This window comes from Erigeron canadensis, chromosome 3, assembly GCF_010389155.1.
Source record: "Erigeron canadensis isolate Cc75 chromosome 3, C_canadensis_v1, whole genome shotgun sequence".
Taxonomy (NCBI): Eukaryota; Viridiplantae; Streptophyta; class Magnoliopsida; order Asterales; family Asteraceae; genus Erigeron; species Erigeron canadensis.
In genome coordinates this window covers 10,687,469-10,700,071 of record NC_057763.1, presented here as the reverse complement: position 1 = coordinate 10,700,071, position 12,603 = coordinate 10,687,469, and the positions used below count along the sequence as shown (strand labels likewise).

Sequence of the window (12,603 nt, the reverse complement as noted above, 5' to 3'; positions counted from 1 at the left end):
AAAATAAAATAATAAAATAACGAATGAATAGTGGAATAATAAATAAAGAATTGGGGTTTATAAGGAGGGGACGTTCTTAAGGTGTTCTAAGAGAAAAAAAAACTAATCGAATATTGGAGGAATAAGGGGAAACATAAATTCTTATAAGGAGTGACCTCACACATTTTTGCTTGGAGGTTTTTCTATATCTTCAAGTAGTAGAGGTATGACCGAGTATTATACTACTTGCATCCATATATTTTATATGCGTTCCATACATCCGTAATATCTTTGTTGACTTACAAGTTGTTTATATGTTACATGAAATTTTTTTCACTAAAATTACTGTATATTATGAAAATTATCTTACATTAATAAGTATTTATTTTATAATAACCAATCTCTACATATACATATATTATAAGAATGTTGGATATACAGTTATACAATATACAAATTTGTAAGTTAGAATAGACATAATAAAACATTGTATACATTTTAAAGTCCCTGACCAAATAAAAAAAGGTCGATGATATTAGTAATATATTTCCAAAAACCAACCACATTTGTGCATTTACTATTTATAAAGTGTGTTATATCACTTGTACAATGTGATAAAATTATCCAAAATAATGATGCTAATATCAATCTCATAAAAAAAAAAAAGTCTCGCAAGTGAAGTTCCAAAAAGTTTATGTAAAGACAGAATCTGATTGTGTTATCTCATATTCAGTGCAAACATACAAAATAATAAATTTGGACAAATACAATGCCTATAGTTATTTTCTTTCATAAATGCTTTCAACATTATATTGTGTGTCTCTGATATTTTCACCACCATTTCTCTGCAACTCTCTTATTTATATTTATTATTATTATATATTTATATATATAGTCTTGTCGACCATGGCAAATCCGTGATAGAGACTACAAGTGGCACTCACACTACACTCACTGTTTTTTGTAACACTATATTTCTTATCTCTATATCTTATCTTGGCACCATTTAAACAGACCCAGTTTTCCTTCTGACTACTTTTATCAAATGTAAGTGTTATATTCTTAAAGTGCAAGTTTCTTTAATATGATCATGTTTAGTGTGTTGTCATAATTTAAAGATGCCCATTTGGTTAACTTTGTTTAAAGTCTAAAAAAGTGACAAACATTTTAGTCATTTAGATCCAGTTGCCTGTAAAGATGTGTACCTTTTTTTGCACTTTTTTTTTTTTTTTTTTTTTGTTCTTTTAACATCATAATAATGTGTTGTGTGTATTTGTAATAGTGTTTGAATAGTAAAGAAGTAAAGGCAAGAAACCATCACTTTGTGTCAAGAATTTGGGGGGCTAATTGGTAAATGTGATACAAGAGATAAATGTGGTTGAATTTGAATAGAGTGGATGGATGTATATGAATCAAACCAAGCATTAGAGACCACCCGAAACCCGGAATTGCTGCACGTAAAAAACCATGGAATATTACATCATCCTCTCACTCGAGAGGGTGGTTCGAGATACAAATCACCTACACCAAGGCGGTTTCCATCGCCAAGTGTTACAAGAACAGTTACACCACCACCAGCAGCAGCACCTGCAACTGCACCAAAGAGAGCTGTATCCACTGGAAGGAGGCTGGCAGTAACACCGCCCAGCCCCACTACCCCGGTCCACGATACATCTGTGTACACTGAACTGGCTGCTAGAAAGGCGAGTGGTGGTAGTAAATTGCCAGAGTCATTATGGCCGTCAAGAATGCGTAGTTTGAGCGTTGCTTTTCAGTCTAATTCGTATTCGATGCCAGTGAGTAAAAAGGAAAAGCCTCCACCTCAGGCTGTTTATGATCGTACTTTGAAGCCGTCTTCAAATGTAACACATAAACAGCCTGTTTCATCGCCTACGTATAGGAAGGCTACACCAGAGAGAAAAAGAAGCCCCCTTAAAGGAAAAAGCAACATTGATCAGTCAGAGAATTCTAAACCGTTGGATGGGTTAAATTCTAGACTCGTTGATCAGCATCGGTGGCCTAGCCGAACAGTTTCAAATGTTTTGAATAAAAGTATAGATCTATCTACTGAAACTATCAAAAATATTACCTCTCCAAATCTCAGGAGAATGTCTTTGCCTGGTGATAGAAACCGGCCTCAAAGAATATCGAACCTTGTTTCATCAAGTTCATTAGAGAAAAATGATGGATCATTACAATCATCTCCAAATAATTTGACAAGTGGTTCACGAGGAGTGAGTCCATCTCGAACACGAGCCATGATTTCTGCACCCTCTAGAGGGGTTAGTCCTAATCGAATGAGGTCATCAAGTCCTTCAAAGCAGCTATGCAATTCCAATAATACAGTTTCGGTTCTCACATTTATTGCTGACATTAAGAAGGGCAAAAATGTTGCTAATCGTATAGAAGACGCTCACCATTTACGGTTATTGTATAACCGACAAGTGCAGTGGCGGTTTGTTAATGCCAATTCAGAAGCTATGATGAATTCCCTGAAAATTACTGCTGAGGTAATTTTTTTACTACATTTGTCATTTTTGTATATTTTTTTGGACCTTTCTGCTAGACATTTGTGTATCACTGATTGTAATTTGTATATATTTTGTAATCATGCAGAAATCTTTGATTAATGCCCAGAGAACTATGTCTCAACTCCAAGATTTAGTAGCTGCAAAGCGGATTAACATCTGTCAGTTGAAACTGCAGCTAAAGCTCTACTTGGCTTTGAACCACCAAGTAATTCATTTTTGTCATTTTTATTTATTTACAGGAGACAGTAATTAAAAATTTAGTTAGAAATTGTTTTCTGAGACTGATTATAGAGATATAATCAGTCATTAGTCAAGGATTCCATTTAACTTAACTTGTTGTGTGACATTAAACTTTGGCTGACTCTTCGTTTGGTATCTCTGTTTCAGATTGCTTACCTTAATCAATGGTCTTCGATAGAAAGGGAGCACGGTTTTTCATTACATGGTGTTATTGAAGATTTACAAGCAAGCACCTTACGACTTCCGGTCACTGGATGTGCTATGGTATGCCATTTACTGAAAGATATAGTAATTTACATAGAAACAAAAGGCAAACCGGCAACACTCCTTTTTGCTTAGATCAGTTAGTATTTTACTGTTCAGATGTGACAAAGTGGGTGGGTCGGCGATGTTGGGTAACTGGTCAAAGCAGTTACATTTTTTGTAGGGGTCACACAAGTCGGTCTTTTGTCCAATTCTTTTGAATCTTGAGTTAGTAACAAGCATGTCACATACAATAACATACAATTCATGTCATTTAAAGAGTAATATAAGTTTTTTTTTTGGGCAAAAAGTGACTCAAGTGGTTTATGCATTAAGATTATAATTTAGAGGACCTTTTGACACATATGACCTTTTTCCTTTCAAAAGTTATTATTTATATTCTTTTACCTGTTTGATACATTAGTTAAATGAAAGACCAGAAAACACAAATTTAGAATTTTAATGGGTAGAAACTAGACACGTCTAGTATGCATACAGAAAACGAATTTAGAGATAAAAGAGTCGAAATTGTCACTTTTAGTGTGCCTACAAATGATACTTGATTATACAATTCACAGGCAAATATTCAAAGTGTGAAGTCTGCTGTTTACTCAGCCATCCAAGTAATGCAGACAATTGGATCTTCCTTACAATCTACATTATCAAGGGTAAGATTTATTATATATGTGGCTATATAAATTAAAAAAATATATATAAAATATTACTAATGATAGTAGCCTAAATCGTAGACATACATGCAACATAAAAGTGGAGGTCAAGGTTCAAATCCCACCTCATGTCTCTATAATCATACTGTTACGTGATTTACCTTTCCTCATGTTAGCCGTGAGACCGGTCGGTAAGGGGCTGATAATGAGGGTTGGTTATCCACTGTTATTCTATTTTCTTTACCCCTTAACACTAAAACTTTACAAAATAGAAAATATGCTTCTAAAATTTCATCTTTCAATTTTTACAGCTGGAGGAAACAAATTGGCTGGTTTCCGAACTTTCAACTGTTATAGCACAAGAAAGAGCTCTTCTTGATGAATGTGAATCTTTAATGGCATCTACATCTTCTCTGCAGGTAATTGTAACATTTATATTACATAAATATGTCAATAACTTTATCTACTATTGAATGAGTATGAGTAAAGGTCTCTTTACTCGCATAAACAAATAAGATTGCGTAAAAAGGAAAAGGTCATTAATCATGATGCTTTATTATTGTATCAAAAGCATGGTTTCTTAGTCCAGCTGTCCACATAATTTAGGGACAACCTAAGTGTTGTTATGGGCATAAAATCTTGGCACCTTACTTTTAGTTTTGCACTCCTTGTGGTCCTTTGCCATCTTGCCATATGACATTAAATTCAATTTTATGGGCATTGTGGCAATGTGGCCAATGATTTGTCTCTATCTATTTGAGTAGTTTGTCTTTCCTTCCTTTGTTACAATAATTTCCAAGACTACATTACCCAAGTTACCAATTAAAAGTTCCCGGTCAGGAGAAGGTTAAAGGGAAAAGTATCTATCTGTGTATGTAACTTGTGACCAGCTACTATTGTATGAAAGAAACTTCAGTCGGGTTCATTGTATGTAAGTAACCTGTTAAAACTGAATGAATTGTTTGTAAGTATCTAACAGGTTACTTACCTATCAAATTTTCTTTTATACAATAGTAACTGGTCACAAGTTTAAAACACTTTCTATATTGATTGTGTAAAAAATTTCACTGTGCTATTTTTAACAAGCTAGTAATTCCTCTGTACCAAAATAAATATTCGACAGATAAAAACACACAGTTTATGAAAATGTAACTAAACATTTTTTTCGAACTACATGTTAGATCAAATCAAACATTACGTTTTTTGGACACTATGGAGTAGATTTTGACACATCAACAGGGCACCGTGTGGCATCATGCTGTTTCTTAAAATTAAGCTAGATTACAAATACAAGGCAGACCCCATTCGTATTTTACAAACCGAATTGCGAAATTCATCACTTTTCACCATTGACAGCTGTGTGGGGGCAAAAACGAGTGATTTGTGCATTGTTTGGTTAAGTAACTTTAAATTCTGATTTGGGTAAAATCGGTGAGTTGGTACTTTTGTTTTTCAATTATGAAGGAATCTGTACCACAATAGAATTCCTCAATGGAACTTTCCAGTTGGACAAGGACATCCATCTGTTAGCTTGCTAAATCAGGCATATTCTTCAATCTCTAGAGATTTTATTTAATGTTCTAGCCTGTACCGGTTGCGCTTTAGAAAGCACTAGTCCCACAAACATAATGCAACTAGCTAGTTAATGATAACAAATGCACTTTTTTGATATTTGAGACCTAGATATAATGTATTAATTATAAAAATTTTATGTTCATTTCTGTATGTTCTTCATTTTTGGTTATGTGTAGGTAGAGGAATACAGCCTTAGGACAAATCTCGTACAGTCGAATTGAAACAAGGTTTGAAGAGTGTATGATACACCGATAAATGATACCTTCGTGATTCCGTCCACATCTGACACTAACTTCATTTCATTTTGTATCGTAAGGGGTGAAAGTGCATCAACAACGACACGTGGTGTGTCGCTAATATATAGTGTGTGTCGCGTGTACAGTTTTCTTTTTTCACATGTGTGGTTCTTTTCTCACCTCATTTTAGGAGGGGAGTTGAGGGTGATGGTGAAAAATTGTAACTAGTTGATGTATCCAATAGCAATGGCAATGCAATGGTTATAGCTTCATTCATTCTATATATGCAAATTAAAATACTACTAAAGAAAGTCATAAAAGAATTTTATTTATATGACAGATTACAAGTTTACAGCAACACCACCAACAAATAATGTTCAATCCCGTCAAGACGTGTAAGAGAGAGGTAGTATGTAATCGGTCAAAGTTCAAATTTGCATTAGGACCTCCTAATTTTGTCATTCCAAATATTGTTTACGCCGAAATTAACTTTGAGCATTAAATCTTGAGCTGCTTTTAATTTCAATATATTTATGTAAATTTGAGATCTCGTGCAAATTGGTTTCAAAGAAAATACTTATGTTTTCGAGTTTTGCAAGGAACTAATTTCATTTGCGAAGATTAAAAATGGGTCATACGAAAATTTTCCATTGGCAGTCTATCAAAAGTCAAAGTAAATATATTGCGATGTTGCGATTACTAAGAATCTCATTGAGATTTTCCAGATCTCATTGTGATTTTTGCAAAATATTGACTTTGTTGGTTATTTTGTAATAATCCAAAAACACTAGATTATTTTGATACAATCACAACGAAATTTGGCTACTGATGTAATTTTCTCTATAATATTAAGAACAATGGGATAAGAAAGATACTAATAATAAGAAAAAATAAATACGAGTAAATGTCATGTTGTTCTAAAATCGCTATCCTAATGGCTTTACATCGTTATTCGATCTTTATTGTGTACCGTGTTTAAGCTTGTTCTAATCTCATTTCACTAATTGTGTGTTTCTTAGCCATACATTTATCTTGATAACTTTTTAGACATTTTCCCAATTATCCTAAAAAGATGGTTACAAAGAAACAATTTAAATAATGATAAAATAGTAAAATTAATTGGAGTTAAATGCATTTTGGTCCCTATGGTTTACCAATTTTTGCATCGGCAGTCCCTTCCGTCTTTTTTTCCGCATGGATAGTCCCTGGAGGCATGTTTCACTTGCAACCATCGTCCACTTTGACGTATCCGTTTGATTTAAGTCGTTAAGCCCATCACATGAGCAATACGTGATGGGCATTAATGTATTTTACACCAACCCACCTGCTACCACGTTTATTTATACCCAATTTTAATAACATTTTTCCTTTAATTCTCTTTCTTTCATTCTTTCATCCAGACCAAAAAAAAAAACAATCCCCTTTTAAAAACCCTAATTAGGGTTCGTGTACTACACAAAGATGGTGATATGCAGATGTGGAGCTCTATCTACGATTCGCACGTCATGGACATTGAATAACCCTGGAAGAAGATTTTACTATTGTGCTAAAACGGATACATATTTACATATATTATTTGTCGTTAAAAAGGTTGAATAATTACATCATTGTTCTTGATTTCTTGAATAGGGATCAAGATGTGACTTTATTAGTTGGCACGATCTACCCATGTGTAGAAGGGTTGTCAAAATTATTCCTGGGCTGTTGAAATCTTTGAATAAGGCTGAAGAACATGCTACAGTAAAAGAAAGTGAAGCAAGAAAATACAAGAAATTGTTGGTCATTAGTTGGTTGTTTTTTTTTGTGATGTGGATTATGTTTCGATCTTAGGAAATGTAAGCATGATGTAATTAGATGTATTATAAGTGTAATGCTTGTTTTGAATGAATGATATTTGAATGAATGGTATTTACCAGAATTGTCAAACATTGTCAAACATTGTAAAAAATATATGCAGTATATGCAATTGGTATTACCACCATTGTCAAACAATGTCAAAAATAAATGCAATAGCACCCATAATTCATAGCACCCATACAACTGATACCAAAACTGACAAACATTGTAAAATAACCAAAATTGTGCCTTTATAGCACCCATATGTCATACATTTAGTGTTTCAATAAAAGAGAGCAACACTCATAGTTTTAATACATAGGTTGGTCAAAAGATGAAACTGATAACAAAAAAAAAGCCAATAACATTCATAGTCTTAATACAGAACTTGTTCAAAAGATGAAAATGATAAACTACTTCCACAAAAAAAAACATACTAAGTAGGCTCGAAACCACCAACTTTGGAACTTGAAGTCTTCTTACCACTACCTTTGGAACTTGTAGCATTCTTACCACCAACCTTGGAACCACCACCAGGATGGGAACCACCAACTGGACCTTGTTTGGACAAGTTCTCTTGTGACCACTAGACTTGCAGTTCCCACATTTGACTGGTATAGCAGGCTTGAAAGCTTCCCCTCCTTAACCATTTGCAGCTCAACAACACTCTTTCTTTTCTTCCTTTTTGGTCTTCCTATAGGGTTTTTCTGCTTAGGTGGAGTAATAGTGATGGAAGAAGTAGACTTAGGCCAATGTGCCCTTCCCTTGGTTGGACCATTTTTAAAACCATACATTGTCTTTCAAGTATTCAGCCAATAGACAAGGTCAACAAAAGACTCAGGACATTGAACTTTTTGTTGATTGTTAGATATATCAAGCATTGAACAAACTGCATGCTTACATGGCATCCCAGTTAAGTCCTAGTTCCTACATGTGCATGACTTACCAACTATATCAACTACATGTTGATACATCCATGGGTCTACTACTTGAAAATGTCTCCCTCCATTCCATGTTGACTAATACTGAACAGATTGCATAATCTAATTAGTGACATATTGCATAACCTAAATATTGATAGATTGCATTATATTACAGTAGCATAAACCATACCTTGTACTTGTGTGCCTCTTTTTGGATTTCATCAAACACGATCTTTGCATTTGATGTTAAGGGTCCAGTACTTTTGTCAATAACTTTGGAGCTTTAGCAATCCGTTTCATACAATACTCCCTAATGTACTCTAAATCCAGAATTATTGGTTTCTCCCTACCATCAATTAGTCTTCTGTTAAACACCTTACACATGTTGTTCAATAACACATCACATCTTGACCTACCTAAAAAACAGAATTGAAAATTGCCTTAACTATCTAAAAAACATAATTAAAAAACATAATTAAAAAGTGATTGTAACATTTTACCAAAAAAATGGGACCTGGCCCAATGTCTTGGTGATATTTCCTTTAACCATTCATATGCATGAATGTTAACCTTCTTAAAGTCATCCATAACCTTTGTAAACTCATCCACTGTTGGTGTTACTGAATCCTTCCAAAGAAAATCTTTATATATCAGTCCCCTCCATGATCCTTTCATATTGGATGTGCTTCAAGCAAAACCTATGCTCAGCACATGGAAACAACTGTGCAATGGTAGGTATGATACCCTGAAACAAAATACAAACAAGTTATTTAATTCTGTTAATCAAGTAAAATGGATTTCTGTTTTTATTAAACAAAAAGAGAAACAATTACCTTTTGTCTATCACTAATGAAGGTAAAGTTGGACATGTGATTTAGGTCAAGATCATCCCCAAGACACTCTAAAAACGAAGTCCATGAAGAGCTATTCTCAGACTCTACAATCCCATATGCAAGAGGGTAAATTTGATTGTTAGGATCCACACCAACTGTAGTCAATAACTGTCATGTAGCTTTACCCCTCATAAAAGAGCCATCTAATCCTAGTAGATCTCTTTTACGAGCTTGAAACCCAGTCTTCAATGGACCCAAACAAACATAGATCCTTCTAAACTGCCTTGTAGTAGTGTCAGGATTGGTTTGTGGTTCAAAGTCCAGCTTCACAGTAGTGCCTGGGTTGGTTGCTTGAAATTCTAGACAGTAATCTTTCAACATCTTGTATTGATCTGTGTAATCACCTATGATTCTTTCTTTTGCCTTTTGTTGAGCCCTATATATCTTGTGTGTAGAGAAGCCTATTTCAAATTTCTTCTGTATCTGATCTCTAAGTTGAGTAACATGAACCTTTGCATCTGGCAGTAATTGTTCTTGTATCTGTTTTGCCAAAAACTCATAAGTACACTTTTTTAATTCTCTTGCTTGCAGGCACTTATGTTTATCCTTGTATGTTTTGACCATCCAAGTGACATTCCCAACCCCTTTTGATATATATATGTAGTGCCCAAGGGCAAGTAATGGGCTTTTTTGGTTTAGATTCTTTTTCCTGTTGAGGTGCCTTTTCCTTTTTAGATTCCTTATCCACTTGCACTTGCCTTCTCTTTGCATATTTTATCCCTATTGGTATCTGGACCCCAACATAACCTATACTGGGCTCAACATTGGGCTCAAATTGACCTTGTTTACTGGACTGACCAAGATTGTGCTCAACTTGACCTTGTTTACTGGACTGGCCAACAATGGGCTCAACTTGATCTTGTTTACTGGACTGACCAACAGTGGGTTCAACTTGATGATGTGTCGTATTTTATACCCATTCCCCACAATGTGTTTAGTTGATTTTGCATGTTTTATAAGTCGTTTTTGTATACATTTGATGCGTTTATGGTATATGTTAGTGTTTCAGGTTACTAACAAGTACTTGAGCGTAATTCTGGAAGAAACGACATTTTTGAGGTTCACAGAAGATGACTTGGTTAAATGGATTTTACAAGACACGAGATAGTTAGACGAGACTAAAATGCTACATGTTAAATGCTCGATGTTACATGAAGCTACAGTACAAGATAAATGATATGGACTAATAATATATAATAAGTCATAATTGGTGGTGATCTCGTGTGATTATATCCCGCCGCAAAGGAAGAAAAGGCCTTGGGCTTTATGATGATTGTTAGTTTTATTATTCTAGTCATGGGTAGCTAAATTCTTTATCATCCGTCTTGATGGAGTGATACAATATGTAGGATTGCACAATTTTAATAATTCATAGTTGATTTCAATTATCGTTGTGTGGAGATCTTGATGATTTAATTCCTTATTAATTATTATTTTGATATTGGTGACATATGTGTTCTTCGTTAGTGGTACTAGTTGAATGCGTATGTGATTTTCTATTAATTGTTTGTCTATAAACAGTTATCTCTAGTTCATGGTATGATAGTGAATGTCATTTAATAAAAGGAGTTATTTTGTCAACGTGTTGTGTAACGGTTGGTGGTACCACGTTATCTTCACATAGGTACAATTGTTAATTAGATAGTCAAATAAACTAGTTGGTTAGGGAAATTGTTTTAAGCGTTGGTGGTACCAGCTTTTACAAAGGAACTGATTAATTAGGTGATTTAAATGATTTTACAAACGTTGGTGGTACCAGTTTGTGTATTTTATCACGATTATCTTTATCAACTTAATTTGAATTAGAACTTCATTAATGTGTAATCCAAACATGTTGTTGAGCGAGGTCAAGACGGATGACTTTTAAATATCTTTTGTCATAAAATCAAAATTCTCTTTCTTGCGATTAATCCTATAGGATTACTGACTATTTTCACTAACTTTTGCAACGTGGCAACTCGGCCATAAAAACCCTCTTTTTCTTGAATCGCTTTATTATAACAATTGCTTACAAAGTCCTTGTGTTCGACCTCGGATTTACCGGTTTACTATACTGCATACGAACGGGTTCACTGCCCACAAGTGTGTAGTAGTCAGTCGCTAGGTGATTCGTGTTATAAATTTAAGACTCAATTTCACACATCACTTGATTACTGGACTGACCTTGACTGGGCTCACATGGTTCAACAAATATGGGAATATTACCCTCAAAAATGACCCTAAACCTTTTGTTATCATGTTTAATTACTTTCAAATGTCTTTTTGTTTCAATTGCTTCAATTGCAAGCATTGTAACCGTATCTTTTTTTTTTTGTCCCAAACACTTGACTTGGATAGAAATGTGCCTTTTCTTCAGGATTTGTACTATGATCTACCCTTAACTTCTTCAAAGCTTGTCTCCTATTTGAATCATCTTCAGAATCTGTCCCACTATCAAGTTTATCAAAATTCAATGTCTCAAGTTCTTGTGTTTCAACTGCCTTTTCTAAACTTGGATCCTCATTACATCCTATCCACTCAACTTCACCATCTATGTTATCTCTAAAGTCTGTCATATCAACCTCTACCTCATGTATCCTATGTTGATCATCTACTATAAAGTCAGAATCCTCACTACTATTACTGTCACTACCTTCATCTTCATCTTGCTCAACATTTGTATTACCTACATGCTCAAGTTCATCCCCATCCTTTATAACAGTTTCATCCACATTCTGATTGCCTACATTACCATTGTCTACATTCTGACCGCCTACATTATCAGTACCCACATTGTTGTTACCTTGGTCAAGTGTCTCATCCACACCAGTCTCATTAACCACATTGGTTATACCCTCCCCACCGGTATCATTAACCACATTGGAATTACCCAAGAAAGTTTCATTGAACAGATCATCATTGAACACATCATTCACATTTGCACGAATATCATAAGATTCTACAAATTCATTCCTTTTCTTGATTCAGCTTGCATTGGTACATAAGATTCTACAAAGTCAATCCTTTTCTTGATCAATTTCATTTTAGGCTTTTGTTTTGGTTTTGGTGGAGAATCCTTTTCAATTAGTTTAATCACAACCTTACTTGATCCTCTTGGTGACTTTGAATAAGTGTTCATTTCTATATACACTTCTATTAACTTGAATTTGTGTATATAAGTCAATAAATGTCTAACATCATCATCACTACCTAAAGCATGAAGTCCATATTCCAAATCTTAGTCTGGTATTTTAAAGTGGTACCACATGGGAATGTTGCATTTGTTAAACCCTAATTCTGTTGGCATGTCATTCAAGTCAAGTACTGAAAATTGATCCCCATCTATCAAATCAAAGTAATTAACTTTACCATTCAAGTATTTTCTTCCCGGACCTTTAGTAAACACTCCTTCATGATGGACTTCCATAGAAAAAAAACTAGGGCTTGAACCTGAAAATATAATAACAGTTGTATGACATTTATCATTGTAAATCAATTTC

General features: G+C 34.3%; 1 protein-coding gene across 1 annotated transcript; it reads left to right on the top strand.

Moving 5' to 3' along the window:
• Nucleotides 1-814: 814 nt before the first annotated feature.
• Nucleotides 815-5,755, top strand: LOC122593928 (QWRF motif-containing protein 4). Its single transcript, XM_043766390.1, has 7 exons — nucleotides 815-1,026; nucleotides 1,262-2,489; nucleotides 2,596-2,715; nucleotides 2,898-3,014; nucleotides 3,572-3,661; nucleotides 3,973-4,080; nucleotides 5,413-5,755. The coding sequence occupies exons 2-7, from the start codon at nucleotides 1,377-1,379 to the stop codon at nucleotides 5,455-5,457; spliced, it is 1,593 nt and encodes a 530-aa protein (XP_043622325.1). The 5' UTR covers nucleotides 815-1,026; nucleotides 1,262-1,376; the 3' UTR covers nucleotides 5,458-5,755.
• The last annotated feature ends 6,848 nt before the right edge of the window (nucleotides 5,756-12,603 follow it).

Bases quoted from the DNA above. Each gene is read 5' to 3' on its own strand.
- LOC122593928 (XM_043766390.1), top strand. From the start codon at position 1,377: ATGGATGTATATGAATCAAACCAAGCATTAGAGACCACCCGAAACCCG. The intron at 2,716-2,897 runs GTAATTCATTTT...TCTCTGTTTCAG, and splicing joins ACTTGGCTTTGAACCACCAA to ATTGCTTACCTTAATCAATG. The intron at 3,015-3,571 runs GTATGCCATTTA...TACAATTCACAG, and splicing joins CGGTCACTGGATGTGCTATG to GCAAATATTCAAAGTGTGAA.